The 20,773-nt window shown below is 24.9% G+C and overlaps 1 protein-coding gene and 1 non-coding gene across 4 annotated transcripts; one reads left to right on the top strand and one right to left on the bottom strand.

Moving 5' to 3' along the window:
- Window positions 1–503: 503 nt before the first annotated feature.
- On the bottom strand, window positions 504–19,648 carry LOC100165693 (high-affinity copper uptake protein-like). Of its 3 annotated transcripts, none has more exons than XM_008182447.3 (6): window positions 19,428–19,648; window positions 5,364–5,510; window positions 5,153–5,286; window positions 4,999–5,088; window positions 2,483–2,515; window positions 504–1,073 (listed from the first exon to the last, which is right to left on the bottom strand). In XM_008182447.3, the coding sequence occupies exons 2-6, from the start codon at window positions 5,499–5,501 to the stop codon at window positions 872–874; spliced, it is 597 nt and encodes a 198-aa protein (XP_008180669.1). In that variant the 5' UTR covers window positions 5,502–5,510; window positions 19,428–19,648; the 3' UTR covers window positions 504–871.
- Mir3015a-1 (microRNA mir-3015a-1) lies at window positions 15,247–15,304 on the top strand. Its single transcript, NR_040177.1, has one exon. It is a non-coding gene; the product is annotated as a microRNA mir-3015a-1 (primary transcript).
- Window positions 19,649–20,773: the final 1,125 nt, after the last annotated feature.

Genomic DNA, 20,773 nt, shown 5'->3' on the forward strand with positions numbered 1-20,773 from the left:
AATTAATCACAGTTTATATTGGGTAATACCTTAATATTTACTAATATTATCAATTAAAATATGATAAAATGTAAAAAATAATATAAATTTGATTTTGTAAGGTGGTGGGTAAAGTTTTTTCTTGCTACACCTGAAAAATATATCTTGGGTGCCATTGTGTCACAGAATAATATGATTATATGGAATGTGGACGCCAATGATGGCCATGATCCAATTTTTTATTCAATTAATTAGGGTTAGATATATAAATACTTCAAATCTATTGTGTATGATGATTTATGATAATTTGCTAGTAGGTGAGCTATTATGTGAATTCTAATTTTTATAATTGCAATGCGATTAAAAATCATAACATTGATTTAGGGATCTAAGACGAGTGAATGAAAGAGTTAAAACATTTTTAATTTTTATACTTAAATAACTTAATAATGTAGGTTGATTAATTAGATAATAATGTTATATAATATAATGTAATGGGTAATTAGAGAAATAAAGATACACAATTTATTAAAACATCAAGATTTAATCAAATCATAAAATACAAAAATTTATTTAATAGTACATACATGATAAAAGTATACATTTGTTTTTAATAAATTCAAATAAGCCATCTTGGAGTTTTCGATAATACATTGTCACGAGGCTGTATATCATCAAGAAAATCATATAATGATGAAGTATAATTTATAAAATGGACCTGAAAAAATCAGGGTGTCTATCTAATATATTGCTTAGTCAAACCAGTGAATAAAATAACTGGTGGAAGCACTTCTAAGCTAATATGCCATATAAAATATATTTATGAATTATAATATTGTATACACTTTATAGTAAATAAGAACATAATATATTTTTATGTGAAACAATAATTTCAGTGACAATGTTCTGTGACATCAACAACAACTGATTTTTTCCATCCAAATAAGAAGTAACCCAAAGTAGCGCCAAATAAAACAGCTAAGCATAACCAAACATTGTACGTCATAAATATCAACATCAATAAATAACTGATGGATATTTGAACTATGTGCAGGAATGTTTGAAGTAAATGTGTTAAACTGAACATTGTGGGCCTGTAAAAAAAAAAATACAAAATATAATCAATGAATAAGTTCAGTCTTTAGTATATTGTACTTTGATAAGTTTTTATATAATATTTTAAAATTCAAAACACTACATTTTAATAGCATGCAGATTAAAAACTAAAATTGAATACTACAGATTTTTTTCTAGTGGAAACAAAAAATAACAAATAATAGCTGTGCAAGATGATTTAACAAAAATGTTCAGTCATTCCTTTATTATTGATAAATTTAGTAAAATACTGTTATTTTTAAGTTTACTTGACGACTATATTTTCAATTATTTAAACCATATTTTAGATTTTGAGTTTAGCGATGCATAATATATAATATAATATTATATTGATTTTACAATATACTGTGTATTTTTTCTGGCAAGAAAGTAAATCTAGTTAGTATTTGGGGGGGGGGAGGTTAATAGTAAAAATATTCAGTAGTTTTCAAAAGCATCGGTAAAAAGTAAAAATAAAATAAGAAAAACGGTATTTCTTACGCAACACATGTTTTTGACAAAATCGATTTTGTTTTTTTGTTGTAACTGATAACTCTTTTTGAGTCATTTAAAGCTATGAGAAGCATTTTAGCTTTTAATGTTTTTTTTCAATTATTGCCAATAAATAATATTTTAGACTGTCAAAAAACTTGAAAATTTATTAAAATCAAATTCAAATAACTGCATACATTTTACATGCATATATTATTATCTATAGTTATTTGGTATTTTAATATTTTTATGTCAACATTCATTAAGCTAGCAAATCGCACTAATTTGAACAATTTATAATTTATGACAATATCAGAAATTCATATTTCTCAATTTTTAGAGGATTAAATATTGTGCAAATTAATGTGAATTGCTTACTAAATGATGAATACAACCTGTGTTACCGTAGTACACAAACCTTATTACTAAGATTAAAGGTTTTTATTCGTTTTCATCAATACATACTTTGAATTTAACATTTGCAGAGAAGTACAAATATTACTATTTCTGTTGAAATAAAATGTCCTTTAAAGAAGGGCAGAAGGAATATACCAAAATAAATTGTTGAGACCTATGGCGGTTTCTTTGCATTTATAGTTTTAACCTTTCACATGCAAATAAAAATAGTAACAAAAAGTATCCACTATAAAAATTCTATTTTCTTTTATATAATATATTCAATAATAATTATAATTACATTTAGGTAGGTACATGCAAGGTATTTTAAAATATTTTTCCATAATACACAGCATGCAAACAATTTATTTATTAATTATTAAATCCCGTTTTAATTGATTAATTTTGTGAAAGCAATCTACTCATTTCCAATGGTTTACCAAACAAAAAATTCCATGGGTTTGAAAATACATAATTTTTACATGCAGTTAAAAAGTTAATCCAATTGTGTTACACTTACAGGGGTTGTTTTAAAAGCACCTTTCCAACCATTCTGAAATAAAATTAGTTTTTAAATAATTTGTTTCTAACCACAAATAATGTCAGACTGAATCAATAAAAATAAAATTATTAATGGAGCCAATTATATAGAATTTAAATGTCTTAATAACTATATCAGAACAAACTCACAAGTTTTGTTTCGATTGCAGAATGTATAAAGTAATAGTTTTTACAAAAATAAAAATTTTTGTCAATAAATTAGAATCTAAAAGTGCACAAGAATTTTCAAATAAAAAGTAGATTTTTATTCTTGCATTTTAATTAATATAAACAACTTTATTTAATGAATTGAATGTCAAAATGCAAGGTAAAGACAAACTATTGTCAGATAAAAGCATTTCAAATGAAATTAAAATGATTATACAAACATATTATTAATGAACAGCATTTATATCACTTTGTAATAATTTGTATATTGTAAAATTGTAATTGAATCACAACTGCATCCAACTTTATTAGGAAACCATAAATAATTATTTTTTAAATAAAATTAAAAAAATTAATTTTCAGTACAATTTTCTGACTTTTACGTATACAAGGAAAAAATCAAGTTTTTTCAAAACTCTTTTTCTGTAAACATTGTTAAATTTGAATCTAACTTTTATATATTATATTGAATTGATAAACACCAATGTTTTTAAAACTACTTTTCAAGAAAGTAATAAACTAGTAACAAACTAATATTTTATTTAAAATCTATTAAAATTAGATTTTAAAGGTATCGGAAGTTTTGCTAAAAAAATCTTTAGTACTTTCATTAGCACTTATATTTAATGTGCAGGTATTTTCCTTTATTAAATATCAAAAATATCAAAAATAATAAATATTGTTTCCAATTAAGCGACAGACAATTGAATGCAGCTTTATGAATATCAACATTCAAGATTCAACATCCAATATAAAAGCTGATATAAACAAATAATTGGAAAATGTTTAATATCAAAAATCACAATAAATATTTTCATACTTTTTAGTTGTGAATTAATTATTTTTTTTTATTTAAATCAATAAATTATACTATAATATTAATTTGAAAAATGTTTGCTGAAAATATTTTTAAAAATTTGTTTTAAAAACATATTTTAAAATTTTTCCTCTAATAATATTTATTTAAAACCAGTAAATCAGGACAACTGAGTAACGTAACTCATATTTTGATTTTTAATATTAATAAATCTACAAGTATAATATTATGTTAAATTTGTATTTTTTTAAATGTTTAGTTTTATGTGGCCTTCAATGTAAAGCTGAAAAATAATATGGGCTATGTAGGTAACCTTGCCGACTGCTGGTTAGGCTGCAGGGCCGGATTTAGGGGGGGGGCACCCGGGCACAAGAATCAATTAATAAGAGACCCCACATAATAAGTACCTGTTGGCAGTTGTAATAAGTTTGTCAACCTTATATGGGCCATGGGGCACCCACAACCCTAAATCTGGCCCAGTTAAGATGCCAAAAGATACATTTTAAATGCAACTAATAATTCTTGATATATTTATCCTATAATTGAATTCTGCTCGTATTGCTGTTCAAATATTAATTTATTCAACTTAATGCTTACAAACGTACTTTCAAATTATTTTTATCAATATATTTTTTCAATAAATGTTAGCAATAAAATGTGTATCATACAATTAGTTTTTGTTTAGCTGTTAACAAAATATTATGTTATAGTGTAGATTAACATATTATATACTATTATTAGTGTAAGAATATTGTTATAGCAACTTATTATATCATTTCAATTTCAAATATCTATGCATTATGCATCTTTGATTGCACAATAATTCCATAATAGTCAATTGTATAATTAATACATTTATTTTAATATTTAAAAAAAATTAAAAATTGTACACAAAAAAGTCATAACAAGAATAATATATTATGTTGTTTTACTAAATAATTCAAAAATAGAAATTAATTTGATGTACAAGAAACAAGAAATATTAATTTATTAGGTTTTAAAATGACATACACTAAAACACCATATGTGCATACATTCAAGTAACAATCCATTAACTAATGAATATTATATAATATCATGTGTTATAAATATATTAATTATTTATTAGTTAATGACTAGTTACTTAATTGTATACACACATAGTGTTAAGCTTTAAATTAATGACTTTAATATATCACTAAATTGTATTCAATAATCGTTTCAGTTTATCAGTAATAATTAATAATAAATATTTTGGTATAATAATTGTGTTTTACTTGTTCTTTAAAGTTTATGTAAGATTTAGTTAAAACTTATAATAAAATACTACACAATATAGGTAATATAATTTAAATGAATTAATATTTTTAAAACCATATAAAATGTGTATAATTTGTATATGTATCGAAATTGAATACACACATACATTAAACCCTTTAAAATAAACCACTTTCAGTATGCCTGATTTTTAAAAACTTAAAAATTATAACTAATAACAATATTATAAAAAATTTAGATATAAAAAAACTTACTGTGAAACAGGATCATTTGGTCCTTTTTCTAATGGAATTTGCACTGATCTATACTGTATAGCATTATAAGATTTCCAAAATAAATATTCTCTAAAATATATAATGGAATATAATTAAGTAATATAATATTTTCGATTAACAAGTGATTAATTACCTGAAATATTTCAATCCCTCGTATAATGTTGCCATTAAAAAAATTCCAATCATTGAATACACTAGACCACTGGTTGTAGAAAATGTCCACCAATCAAACAATACAGTTTCATTAGTACCAAAATGGAATGACATCTAAAAAAAAAAAATGTTCAACATGAATTGCCTAAAATGGATGATTTATATTTAGTGGATCATATCATGTAACTTACAGACATCATATGATGCATCATATGTTGTCCACTGCTTGCTGGCGCTTCAGAACCAGAACAGCAGGAATCACTACTTTCGGTAGGATGCTGATGATTTTCTATTGCCTGGTGATTGTGATTGTGATGATCGTGACTCATATTGAACAACTGAAATGAAAAACAAATTTTCCAAATAAATTAAGTAATATTGTATAGTAAAATTAAAAATTTTGTGTGAATGAGTATAACGTTTGAGTTTGATGTTGTTTTACGAATAAAGCAAATACCTATTAAAAATATTGTTTGAAACTTGAATGAAAACATAAAGTAGGTGTTAACCAAATAATTATCAGTCTTAATTGATTAGATAAAATTAAGTTTTAAATTGTTTCGGAACTTGTAAAATATAATAATTAAAATAAATGATTATGGTGATTCAAATAGGAATAATATAAAAATATTATTATATTTATTTTAGACCTATATTATTACAATTGACATTTTTTGTTATAAACTAAAAAATGTATAAATAATAATATAAACTATTACAACTAAAATATTAAATATTAAAACAGTTTTATTATTCACAACTACTTATGTTTTTGTTTTTATCTAAATTGACTATATTCTAGGAATTACATGACAGGAAACCACACTTACCATCAACCACAAACTTCACATTATTATTATTTCATATGAGTATCATTGATATAAGTTGACATACAAATAATTATGCATTAAAATACACATGTTTTTTTATTTAAAAATAAGCTTTGATTTCTTTAGTAAAATAAAGAATAATAATAATGGGAAAAATAATAGGCAATAATAAGTCAATTTCTATAATTTTTATTTTACACACGGAATTTTTGAAGGATTTATCTAGGCAACCATTTGTTCGCTTATATTTTGTTTAATATTGAGATATATATCTTTTACATGATCAATGAAAAAAAATAGTTGCATTTAAAATTTAAATAATATCAATGAAAGAAAGTTTTGCATCTCCTTAAACATTGTATTTTTTTAAATTTTTAATGCCTAGAATTGTTTAAATGTCTTATACATTTTCCAAGCAATATTATACTTTCAAAAAATAAAACTAAAATTATAGATAGCCTAGAACATAATGAAAATCAAAAATTATAATCTATTACAGAGTATTATATAATTTGTAATTATAATAAATTAAAATAATAATTGTAGTACGATAAATAGACCACTCTGTAACACATTAGTGATACATTTAAAGTGAATATGTAAATACTTCTATATTATATAGATGGTTTAAAATATTTTATTTTAAGTAATTATAACTATATAAAATATAATTTGATGCATATATTTTAAATTATTTTAAATTATAATAAATTAAAATAATGATAGTTGAATGTTAAATAGACCTCTCTGTACACAGCAGTGATAATTTTTAAGTGAATATAATATGAAGATTTCTACACATATATTTTATACTTTATTTTAACAAATATACGATCAGCCCTTGTTTTACAGGAGTACAATATACAGATAAATAGAACGTATTTACAACCAGAAAGCTTTATAGTAATATATACAATAAACATAACTATTAAATTTCATAAACAGCCCATCGGAAAAAAGGATCCACATTGATTAACGATCTAATAGGTTCATTTAACACGTAGTTGGCGGAGAAATTAGGAATGCAAAAAGAAGCAGTAAAATACAGATAAACTAAAATTTAAAACCTTGTATTTTGGAAATAATAATAATAGATTGTATACTTCATATAATTTAGAATGTTTCATCCCTTTACTAAATGCTAATAAGGGGTGTCTGCAGGTAGAGGCCTCAGTGGGGTACCAATCAGTGGTGGATTTAAGAGTTTAAATAAACGGGCAAATACATTAAAAGGACAAAATGTATCAGTAAAATACTTACAAAATTATTATTTTTATTAACCTAATCTAATCTAAAAATATTAAATGATATTGCAGTTTGTAATGTAAAATGTTTTTATTTGTTGTAGTAAAAATTAAAAAACAATTAACTATATAATTTAGGAGAGCACAGTATACATATTAAGAGAGGTGTCCATTGCGACAGCATTTGTCAAATAAACGACCTTTAAACCTGCCACTGGTGCCAATGTATCCACTGAACTTAAAAAAAATATATATTAATATACATTTAGAATAATATTTAATATTTTAAATACCTAGTAAAAAATTCAGGCCTGAATAGGCTCAGGGAGTTTAACTCGATAAGCCACATACAATTTGGGCCTGCTTGTCACATATGGCTGAAAATATTTGAATGCCCGAACTCTGAACAATGAAATATATGAAAAGTAATAAATAATAAATATTATGTCTTATTGAAAAATGGACAGTTAACTTTTTAGGACTGGTTTAAGTACTAAAACTCGGTGGGCTAATATATTGTCTATTTGGCACTGAAAACACTCTTCCCTACTTTTTTTTTCTCTTTATTTTATTATCACTAAAAACAGAAACACTTGTCCAAAAAATAATCCAGTTGATAAAACTATTAGACAATTATTTCTTAATATTAAGTGTTAACTAATTTTACCACATATGCAGTTATAGTTGTTATACCATGCACATTTTAAAGACCTATCTTCTTGTTTTAATTATTCTTTAAGCTCAATTCCAGGTTTTCTATAATTTAACTATAACTATCAAAGAAACGAATCACTATACCGTATCCTAAGATGAGATAACGAAAAACTTTCATTCTCCTTTATCATAACCCATAAGTAATGCAATAATGCATCAAACATTAACACAGTAACATCAGATAATAGGTATGCAATATTATTTGGCAACTTTAATATTTAAAGACCTAGTTAGTATTATATTTTTTTCTTTTGGGTACAAACAAGGGCTATATGCCTGTACTTAATAATTATAAAAAACTACTGTAATCTGAATTCTGTTATAAATATATATTAGTGTCGAATACTTCATTAGTCCAAGTAATCCAATGATTTTATTAATGTTTGCATACTAGAATATTGGGTACCTTTTTGTTTGTTATCGTCCTGCCACCAGGCAACCGTACACCAGCAGTCTTTAATCTAAAAACGTGATATTTCTCTGTATTTAGATATCATAAGGTAAGTTAATATGTAGTAAGTCTAGTACATGATTTATTTATGGAAAAAGGGTAAATACTTTTAATACTTGAAATTGTATTTTATTATATTAAAACATAACCATGTTAGTATGTGGTTGTTAATAGCTTGTCGCTATATTGTATGACATGTGTAGTTTAAAATGTATACCTATCTTACAAACGTTATCTATAAACTTATTTATATATATTGTTAAAAATGAATTTTATTATTTTAATGAGTTATTCACGCAGAATTAATAACTGCATGATGCATAACATAGAGTACCTAGTTGATACTGGTATTCAATTTGTACAAAAAAGAACATTCAGTGACAACAGATAAAATGTGTGACAAATGACAATGGTTAAGAAATGACGATTAAAGGGTCTTTAGGAAATCGTCTTAAGTATTTTATTAGTCTTTATTTACAACTATTAACTGTCCTATTAATGGTTAACTACTGAACTATATAATATAACTATTTATTTATTTTATTTTAGTTTTATTATGGTGCCTAAATAATTTCTGAGTATGAGACTAAGACTTACTGGTGACGGAACCATAACAAACAAATACAAAATATTATGGAGGATTAGAGTAAATATACTATGTGGACATGTGGTACTGATGTATTGTGATATTAAAATTGGATGTATTGTGTTATTATTACATTCATATTTAACAAGGTGGCTAAAAAGGTACCCACTTGGGGTACTGCTCTGCTGCACATTAGGTGTCGTGTAGGTCACTGTAATGGATGTTTCAAATTTGAATTCAATGACATAAAATCATTGTATACCGACGGAAAACGATTCATAGCAAAGACGGTCTGTTAGCCTATAGTGCTTAGTATATATACTATAATATTATGGCTAATAAAGTAATTTATTTTACTATTAGTAATACAGTATTTGATTATTTGATGCTCAGGAGGTCAACAATTTTTACTGTTACCCATTTACCACTACAAGAAAATTAATTTTCTAACAAAAAAAAGCCAACAAACTTTAGTGATACCTATAGTGAAATCTAAAAATGTTGTATCTTGAAATTTTTCAATAGGGAGTTAATGTGTTGTGATTTAATATATAACTAGATAAACACACAAAAACTGTTTGAGATTTTTAATATTAAGTGGCATGAATGCCATAAATAAATATGTACGTACATATTATGTTTTTTTTAAATTTATATAAAAGTAACCAGTGTTATAAGCAAATTTTGCATAACAAAATAAAATATGCCTAAGTTGTATGTGTATTATCATATTAATAATGTGGTACTTGAATCGGTATATTATTAGAAGTGTGTTTTAATACAATGATTGCATTTGGGCATTAAGCTATTTATCTCTAATCACATACACTTGAGATTTCTCGGTTTTTTTATGACTTATGTATACATTTACTTTAAGGTTGTTTAAAATGTATTTTTATTTGTATTAAATAGATTAAATTAAATTAATACTCAATAAATCCTACTAACTTTAAAACAAACTTTGAAAGAATTGTCCTTCAAGAGTTCATCTAAGGTGGGTCATTCCCAACATATACAAAACATGATATTAATTTATTGTTTAAAAAAAATATAGTAAACGGATAGGTAGTGGAAATGAAAGAATAAAGCTTAAAAAGAAGTGGGTAAGTGCAGCGGGGTGGAGTATGTCAGCAGTGTTGGAAGTCCCCTCGGTCCTCGGAAAATAGGTATTCGATAAAAAACGATTCTGAGCGGAGGATCAGTGTAACAATTAGTAATTATATGTAGCAATATATATATTTATGTATAGAAATTAGTACCTATGTTTAATAAATAATATTATATAATTTTAAATTACATTCATAAACTATGTTTATGTTCAATAGTAAATTCAATTGAATAAATATAAAATAATACATTTAAATTTTTTAAGTGGTCATTTAAAAACGTTTTTATTGTGATAAACAAAGCATTAGAAAAAAAATAGTTTAGCAATAGAGTATTTTGGTGGGTTTTTCCGTGGTGTTAAAAAACTATTGAGAGATACGCAATATGACCTTTCTAAAGTACCATTTTGATCCAATTTTCTTTATAAAATCATTGTAAAATCACTAGTATCTCGGTCCGCTCAGAATCTAAAAATGTTTAAATTATTATTTTTTTTTTAGTTATAGCAAGATTTTGTCAAAAACTGGTATCTCCGTTTTTCCAGACTCTTTTGAATAGTGGGCTGAATACTATAGGGATTTTTTACATTTGACTACCAAAGCAGTGGCGTATTTACTTTATTTAAAAAAAAAAGTTTTATTTGAGGTATTAATCGATGAAAACCTATATCGAATTGTCCATAAATGATAAATATAATTATAATACGATATATTATAATATAACATTGTTGCAACGTTGAAGGATAACTACGAGGGCACGGTATTTTTATTTAACAAGGATTATAAATATAAACAATTAATTAAGAAATAAAAAAAAGTATTCAATAGTAAAAAAAATATTTTAATAATTAATACTTTTACTCAAATACTTTACAACACTATTTACCACCACCCCGATTTCTAGTTATCAGAGTCCACGAGACATCAGACAACCTCTATACAAAACACAGAACTGAGAATATTTCAAGTGAATAACTCTTTTACTTTATAAATAATTTAAATATAACTTAATATTACTTGTATTTTCCAATATATTGTTTAACCTATTTATAAGAACATGCATTTAATATATTGTGGGTACTGGGTTTAGGAGAAAACAAGATATTTTAGCACAAAGTTACTTATATTCATTCTCGTATTTAATGAATATAGGTATTCAAAATATTTGAATAATACACTACATCTACTAATAAGTATGTCATAAATCATAGAAAAATGTTCATGAATATAAAAATATGTTAGTTATTTCAACATGTAATGCAATATATTATGTTATTCCATGAAATAGGTATACCTAGTGAAAGTAACAGAAATTGCGTATGTTATTAATAATTAATTGTAGACAAAGAGTGTATTAAAAACGTGTGGTAAATAGAGCACTTGCAAAATCGACATGAACTATTATAGGATATAATTATCTTGCATTCTACATTTTGAATAGTCAAAATATTTTTTAATCATTAAAACTACCTACAATGCTGTATGCATCTGAGACTACTATATATAACATTTAAAGTAAAAAATAGTATATGGTATAACTGTATAAGAATGCAGTACCTAAATTCTAAAGCTATACAGAATTAATATCATAACATAAATTATTATTTAAATCAATTGTATACCTATATTTTAATTACTTATCAGTTATGGTCTAATGTTTCAAATGTTTTAATGTGACTGTATCAGATAGAGCAAATAATGAAAAAGTATATTTCCTAAATCTGCGTTTAAAAATGATACAACAAAAAACGCATGTAGTATATTACTTTATATTTTTAAATAATTAGTGTGGCTGTTGTCAATATAATGCTTGTAATTTATTTTGTAAAATGTCAGACAATTTAACGATTTATAATTTAATGTCGAAAAAAATTGTGCCTAAGTATCAGATATATTTTTCAACTGCTATTATAATTTTATAACTAGTGAGGAATCTTGTATTACATTTTAAGATCTTAGATATAAAAAAATCTAGAAAAAATCGAATATTGCAAATGTCTCAATACGACTTAAAACATTTTTAAAGTTTTATCATGTATAGAAAATTATCAAATAAACATTTCGTGAAAATTTCAAGTATCTATGGTCAATTGTTTTTTAATTACAACAAAATAAATAAATTTGACTTTTCGGTAATTTTTTTTTTTATTAGATAAGTGTAAGAAAATTATGTGGAATCTTGTATTGAGTTTTCAAATCATATAGATATAAATAGAATTTTTTTATCAATTTTTAATTCAAAATAATTTGCATGTTTTCGTTTTGACGAGTTTTATCAACACTTTTATTTCAGACGCTCATAAAAAACATTCACATTCATTTGATTTGAATGAATAAAATATATTGATCAATGATCATATTATATAAAACGAAGAAGATTTAAATTGATGTGCAATTAAATCAATGAAGTATGAACTATATTGAACTGCTCTATTATATTACAAACTTACTCCTACTCTGTTCTTAATAAGAAGATACCAGATTTACATAGCAAAACCGGTCTCGCCCGTGGCCTTTTCGGTAATTTTTTTTATTAGATAAGAGTAAAAAAATTATGTGGAATCTTGTATTGAGTTTTCAAATCATATAGATATAAATAGAATTTTTTTGTGAATTTTTAATTCAAAATAATTTGCAAATTTTCGTTTTGACGCGTTTTATCAACACTTTTATTTCAGACGCTCATAAAAAACATTCACATTAATTTAATTTGAATGAATAAAATATACTGATCAATGATCATATTATATAAAACGAAGAAGGGTTAAATTGATGTGCAATTAAATCAATGAAATATGAACTATTGAACTGCTTTATTATAATACAAACTAGTAACTACACTTACTCTGTTCTAAATAAGAAGATACCAGATTTACATAGCAAAACCGGTCTCACCCGTTGCCGCTTGGTGGCTTGTTATTTGGAACAGCGTAAAAGTACAAAGATTGAATGAGAAAAAAGATTACACAGTGATGATCTAAGGTCCAACCTTTTATAGTTTAATAGTTAAAAAAAATCTCTCACCACGAGAGTTCAGGTTTGATATAGTTGGTATACAAAGCAAGCACAGTACCTACAACAAACGTGCGTAGCGAGCTGAATTTAATCATGGTTTTGGACGTTCTTTATTGCACGTATATCTGTGATTTATAGCAATTTTTTATTTTTTTTTCTGAAAAAAGTTATTATTTTTAATATAAGTCTTCTAGGGGTAGGCCAAAAAAAGGCTACGCAGGTTGGACCACTCCGATCTAAGGTAAAGTCTCACGATTTTAATGTCTATGCCACGATAGTACGATACATTTTTATAAAATAGAATGATCTTTAATTTGTAAACATTTTTTATTTGAGAGGAGGGTAACAAAATATATCGCTTTTGGGGAGGTTTTATTGTGTTGACCTTTTAGTTAGGTTAGGCTAGACCAGTATACAACTTTGAACTTAGGATAAATTGGTATTTATTTATTTTATATTTAAGGTTGTATAAAGAATATTTATAATGAACAGTATATTTTATTTTATATTTTAATAACCTTGTTAATGATGCCTAAAAATATTAATAATATACCCATAGTATGATACTTCAATATTTGATACCTTTACAAATTTTGAATTTCAATAATATTTTAATCATTCAATTTCAGTATTACAAATTCATACAACCACATAAAAAACAACAGGATAACAATAAATCATAAGTACTTTTGAAAGTGTAAGTAATCATTAATCTGAAGTGGTCAAGTAGATAAATGATAAAACACATTATATTATCATATTTAAATACCTACTCATAAAATAAAGCTTTGAATTAAATTAATACCATATAAAAAGTACCTACTTCGGTTAACGATACTATAAGACATAAGTAACAAATAATTAAAATATACTTGTAAAATATAACACATTTTGTTATAAAACTATTAATGATTTTGAAAATATTTTTTACATAATTTTAAGTCGTTATAAACATCATTTTTTTTAATAAAATTATATTATGATTACAATTTACGATTTAAAAAAAAAATTGCGCATATGTATTTTTAATATTTTTTAATTGCTATAAACACAACTTATGTGTTATATTGTGTTACGTTTTATGGATTTTTGAGCGAACTTGAAATATAAATCAACATTAAAAAAATAGTATACAAAATTCGAAAATGTCAAATGCCTATAATTAGCTTAAAATTAGTCAAAATATTTTAAAAATTTCACTGAGTATTCAATATAAAAAATAAACCATAGACAATATTTATGAAATAACACTTAACACATTTTCAAACTCCAGATATTATTATTAGGAACTGTATGCAATTTTAATTACAAAGCAATATGCAAATTTTCGATATTTTGACGAATTTCAACTTCAAACATTTATTTATTTATTTTTATAGAATTATTGTAGATTTACGCTCATCTCCACTTTTTTATTCCAATTTTAACAACTAATCACTTATGAGGGACCTTTTCTTACATTTTATAGCTTTATAACTTTTTTTATCAACATTTACTTTTGAGGTTTTAAGACTGTGTGTCATGTATCGTCAGGAGAATCAATTTTTCATAACAAAAAAAATAAATAAAGGCTTTCGCAAGTGCCTTTATAATACCTACCACATTATGGATTTTAATTTCCACTCATCAACTACAAATCCAAAAACTCAATAGCACGGTACAATATATTATTATACATGAAAGATTTGTATATTATATTTTATCTTTCACATATAATTGCCATTTTAAACGACAACACAAAAATAAATAATTATTAATAATAATTAAATACTTAAACTATCTATTATTTAAAAAAAGTTTTGTATATTTTGTCTTTCACATTTTTAAATTACAGAATATATATTTATTTACAAGATGCAAAGGGAGCAACCTGATGGGTCGGTGAGGGACATTTACCCCGCAGGGAGAAGTTGAACGAAGCAATGGACAGACCACCCTAATATTTATAAATTTCTAGTTTTATAACCAGAGTCTGGTTACCAACTTCGACCACGGTAAAAAATGAAAAAGTATATAAACACGGCGTTGTATTGGAGTACATCGGTTTTAGTATACCTCAGTTCACATTTTAGAGCTTTTAGTATATTTTTGAGAGTGGTTCAAACTTCTATCTAAGCTTTCAAAGGCTGGTTCTTACGACCTCCGGTTAAAGTTAACCGACACTTTACTGGACATTGTAAGAACGGCCCTTAATAACTCTAAGAATAATCTTTGAAATGTTCGTTAAAATCGGCATAGTAGTTTTTAAGGCTATAGTCAACATATTATATAGATGAACCATTTTATGAATAAAATCTCATGTAACTATTTGTTTTAAGATTTAAGTTTTTTATTCGAAGCCACGCTGCGACGATTTTATGCTCATTTTACCTCATCTACCCGAGTAACCACTGTCCAATAACAATCATTAATAAACAAAAAAATTCTATTTCCATTATGAAAATTTTAAATTTAGATATCATATTTAAAGAATTTAATCATTATATGATCACTTGTTTAAAATGAAAATTTTTAAAAATCTTTCTTAGTGTACCTCTATATTATAGTGGTACAACCTACCTTTGATACCATTTCAAATCACTAGCTATTTATTTAGTTTAGGTTCTAAATTCATCAGTCAGTCATTCAGGACACGTTCGGTTATATTATATTATTATCTATATCAAACAATCAAAGGAATAATATTATATTATATCACATTTTCTGATAATTATTTCACGAAATCCTAAAAATGTAATTGCTGAGTTCGCAATGGCACAAAGCTGACTTTTAAAGACTAATTCATGAATTTGGTAACACTTAAATTCTGTTCGTACACGATTGGCACGGATTTAAAAATGGGGAAAGTAGGTAACCGCTTTATTGTACAGTAGGACTCATGAGTACCTACTGTATGTAGGAGTCTATATAGTGTATCTCGTATTTGAGTAGGTCACTGTAATGAGTGTATTATTTGATTTCAACGCTATTTTTACCTATATGAAAAGCGATTATGACCGAAGATATGTCAGCGTATTATGATATAAATACATTGCATAAACTAGTAATACTAAGTAATACAGCATAAAATATAAATAGGAAATAGGTAGCATAAAATAAATCTAAATGTTTTGAAAATGTAATTGTGTATTTAAAATAATATAATAATATACACTCGAATATACATGAAATGTGAATAATTAAAATAAATAACAAAACAACTGGAATCGTAATTCTTCGTTTAAATATCAAATTTTTTCTAAACTTATACTTAAAATGTCTTTAACAGAAAAATGTATGAGGAATTTTATATTAAGTTTTAAAATCTTATATTTATAAGCACAACATATATTATCATATGTTCGCGATATTTACGAATTTCGTCAAAATTCAAACTTAAAACGTATATAAAAACTTTTAACTTACTGAAAATTTATTTATTGATATTTATAGAAAATAAAATTACAAAAAATCAAAAATGTTGGATGTCTATAAATAAATAAATTGCTCAATGAGCGTCAAAATATTTTTAAAATTTTATCATGTACAGAAAAAGTAAAAAACAAACATTTGGTGAAAATATCAAGTATCACCGGTTATCCATTTTTAAGTTACAGCATAAAATCTATATAAACTTCGTAGAAAACTTGGTTCGCGTAAAAATTTCCGTTTTTCCATATTTTTTTCAATAATAACCATTTTCAAAAATTATAGTAATTATATGCTTAGTACTAAGTAATTGCTAACTTTTGGATTAGGAGGACTTTTTAGGGGACTATGCCCGCCCATTTGTACTAATTCCCACAATTTACTGAACATTTTATCTATTTTTAAAAGATAATTTAAATTACATAATAATATGACAAATAATAAAAAGAAATTTATATTTTTTCAGGTGTTTATAATATACAACACTCAGTGTTGGGTGTTGGGGAGAGGGCATAATGATAACAAAAAATCTCACAGATGCACTTTTAAAATCATGTTTATAAAATGTAACAATCAAAAAAACAACAAATAAATATTTTGAGAAAAATACATTTTTATTTGTGTGATTGACACTTACTTTTTAAGTATTTGAAAGTATTTACTATTTTAAATACCTACCTAATTAACCTAATTAAGTAAATAATTAATAATATCATATTTTATGTACTCAATTATAATTTTGAGATGAGACAGGCAGATAGATAAATATACAACATTTTGACAACTTCCATTAAAAAAATCATACATTATAGAAATTCGTAAATTCTTAATCTTGACATTGATAAAAAGGTTCTCAAACTGTGGGTCGCGTACATTTATATATATTTTTTTATGGTATAAAATATTAACTATTAGATTACTACCTATATATACATAATATATGAAAGAGAAAAGATATATTTTATGTATAAATATAAATACAATTTCAAATAATTTGATACAGTATTTTCGTGTAAGCAAATATTGTACATTGATGTTTGAAATTTATTTTCATCACTCATCATCATTTGCTGCAACGATTACAAGTGTACCAGGGATGTGTTGCCACAACACTGTCAGACTAAGATAGCAATTATCAATAAATTAAAAACAAAGAAAAAAGTTATCCAATAGTATGTTGTGGGTCCCAAAAATGTAGACATTTTCCAAAATCTTTGACCTCTGTACTTTTTAAATGTTCAATCCTTAAGTGCTTATTAAAATTAATGACATTTATGAATTATTAACTACAAAATGATAAAAAAATATTTATGATTTGAATGAACTTTGTCAAAATTCAAACTCATAGATATTTTTGATTAACTATAAGAGCAGCTTATGAAGTACTTTGTATTATAGCTTTAAGCAATTTGACTAAGAAACAAACATTTTACCAATTTAAACAAAAAAAAAACAATTTTTAAACATTTCTAATTTCAATATTTATTTCCTTTTATTTGTTAATAGTTCAATGTTATTATAAAAGGTACAAAGAAACCCTTGAAGAAATCAAAGTAATAACTAGATCCAATATATACTACCAGAAACTACCCTCAAAGTTAAATTTAAAACTTTTTTCTGCTCTTTAACATGATGACAGACAAAAAAATGTATTTCACTCCTCATAGAATTTAATATTATTTCTTATCATATTTCAATATTTTTATATTTTTATAATTAGGTACATCAATACAAACTTATAACATAGGTAGCATTACTAAAACCTAATAAACAAAAAAATTAACAAATTTTAAACTGCTTTTTTATTACTTTTTAGTAACTAATAAAAAATAAAAATATTAACTTTTATGATAAAATAGGTACATGTTATTTTACTTTTAAACATTATCTTCCATTCTCACTATATATTTGTATAAGTAACTTTTTATATAATATTAAATATGTAAGCAAAAACATGTCATAATAAAAAGTGTCAGGAAACAGCATTCATTTGCAAATTGTTAAAACCCATTTACACCACTCCGGGTTTTGTTAAAAAAAACTTTGAATTTTTTGATCCCCGATTATTATATGTAATATTTTACATAGTATGTAACAATCTAATCTATGATTATACATCATAATATATATGAATAAAAATGTAAGTTCAGCCACCCCAGCCATAAATACACACATATGATCAATTAAAAAAAATCACCTTACATAGTTACCTAATTAATATGAACAGTGGCGTGTAACATGGGATCCAAGTGTTGCTCAGGCAATACCTTAAATATGGGTGAATGGGTATTGATAGAAAAAAAATAAGAAATTGTAAAGGTCGGTATAACAGTATTATGAGGGGTATGTCACCTAAAATTATTTGAGCAACACCAATTTTTTTTATGATACACGCCACTGAATATGACACACCCTTGGGTATAATCCACTATAATATAATATAGAAAACTGACAAAAAAACTATGTACAATTGTTGGTATTATTTTATTTAGATAATGGGGGTAAATTTTCCGGTAACTGTCAGAAATTTATACTAAAGCACAGGTACTTTTTAATTCACAAGATCCTACATGTTCCCACGTTTCCTTGTTTCTAAATATTACTTTATAAGATATATCTATCATTAATATTTTTTTACTTCCAATACTTATATTAATTATAATTTTACAAATAAATCTCTTGAACTTACTTCAAATTTATTACAATCAATAGGTACTCGTAACAATATATTCTATACTTATATTTAAACCAAATGTAGCTACATATTTTATTATTTTATTTTATCATTAAATCAATGTGTCTTAATTGTTTATTGTTTGAGCAGTAAATAAAATCGCATACAGATAAGACAATATAATGAATGTAATTAATTAATAAATAAATATTAAAAAAAAATCTTACCTAACTAGTAAAATCTGTTGATTGATAAACGATACTTTTACCACAGTCTAGATAGTGACGTGTCGACAAATGAAAGCCAATAGCCAAAATAAAACTATGAAAATAACCTTCAGTGAGAAGATATATTCCTGGCCCTCATTCTTCGACACAGCAGCTGCAGCGCAATTGCTAAATCGAAATTATATAGAATTTATACTCGTTCACTTTCTAATATTTATCCTTCGACAACTACAGATAACCCTTATCAGTTTGCATTAATGAAATATAATCAAAATGTTGATAACAACAATGGAACAATCAATGTGGTTATTATCAATATTATCATATATTATTATCCACCTTGGGAACAATAATATTGTTAATGTTTCGTTAAATAAAAGGGGTCTATATAGGCAAATTCAACGAATTTTTGTACCTACTTAAAAATAGACAATCTACGAAATGATAAAAAAAATTTGTAATAAAATCGATGAAAAAATAATACTACAATACTACATCTATTTTACAATTGACTTCAAATAGTGAACACATTCATTTAATTAATAAATACATTTAAACATTCAATTTTTAAGGTGTTATGTATAGGCAATTTCTTATTTGGGAACATTAAATTTTATTATGATTTCCTCGTCCTACACATTTATTTTTTAAATAGTATACACAAATTAGTAAGAAGAACTTAGTATTAAATTTTCAAACTATTTGAACGAGTGAAAAAATATTGTAGTAAATTTTACAATCACATTAACCTGACTTTTAAAATGATAAATAATTATGTTATAGTCGGTAGGGGGAGGAATAATATAGTTTAAAAATTATTCGACTTATTAATATTCATAGACAATAGTCAATAACTGATGAAATACCAACCTACCAACTTAGGTAATATTTCATCAGACATACGTATTCTAAATAAGTACCTACTATTCAAATTTAAAAAAAAACCATAGGTATACCTCGTACCTATTTATAGAATTAATACATTTTATTACTTTACAGAATAATTAATAATGTTAAGGTTTCTATATGACATAAAAACTAATTTACCTCTTACGTGATTGAAATGCTTGTAAGCAGATAATAACATACTAATAAAAAGTATAAAATATTTATTTAAATCAAATAAGTACACAAAAGAATATATCTAGCAATAAATACAAAGAATAACAGAAATAATAACCTATAATTACATATTGTTTAAGATATTATTGTTTATGGGCTTATTGCGGCTTCTTAAGAATAATAATTGACAATAAGAATACAAATTGAGATATTATAGATTTTAGAACCGTTAGTTGTAACAATGAGGGGTGGCTCGTCAGGGGAGACTTTGAGACTGCGTCTCC

The sequence above is a fragment of the Acyrthosiphon pisum genome, chromosome A2, assembly GCF_005508785.2.
Source record: "Acyrthosiphon pisum isolate AL4f chromosome A2, pea_aphid_22Mar2018_4r6ur, whole genome shotgun sequence".
NCBI lineage: Eukaryota > Metazoa > Arthropoda > Insecta > Hemiptera > Aphididae > Acyrthosiphon > Acyrthosiphon pisum.

Bases quoted from the DNA above. Each gene is read 5' to 3' on its own strand.
- LOC100165693 (XM_008182447.3), bottom strand. From the start codon at position 5,501: ATGAGTCACGATCATCACAATCACAATCACCAGGCAATAGAAAATCAT. The intron at 5,287-5,363 runs GTAAGTTACATG...TTTTTTTTTTAG, and splicing joins TGATGCATCATATGATGTCT to ATGTCATTCCATTTTGGTAC. The intron at 5,089-5,152 runs GTAATTAATCAC...TATATATTTTAG, and splicing joins GAGGGATTGAAATATTTCAG to AGAATATTTATTTTGGAAAT.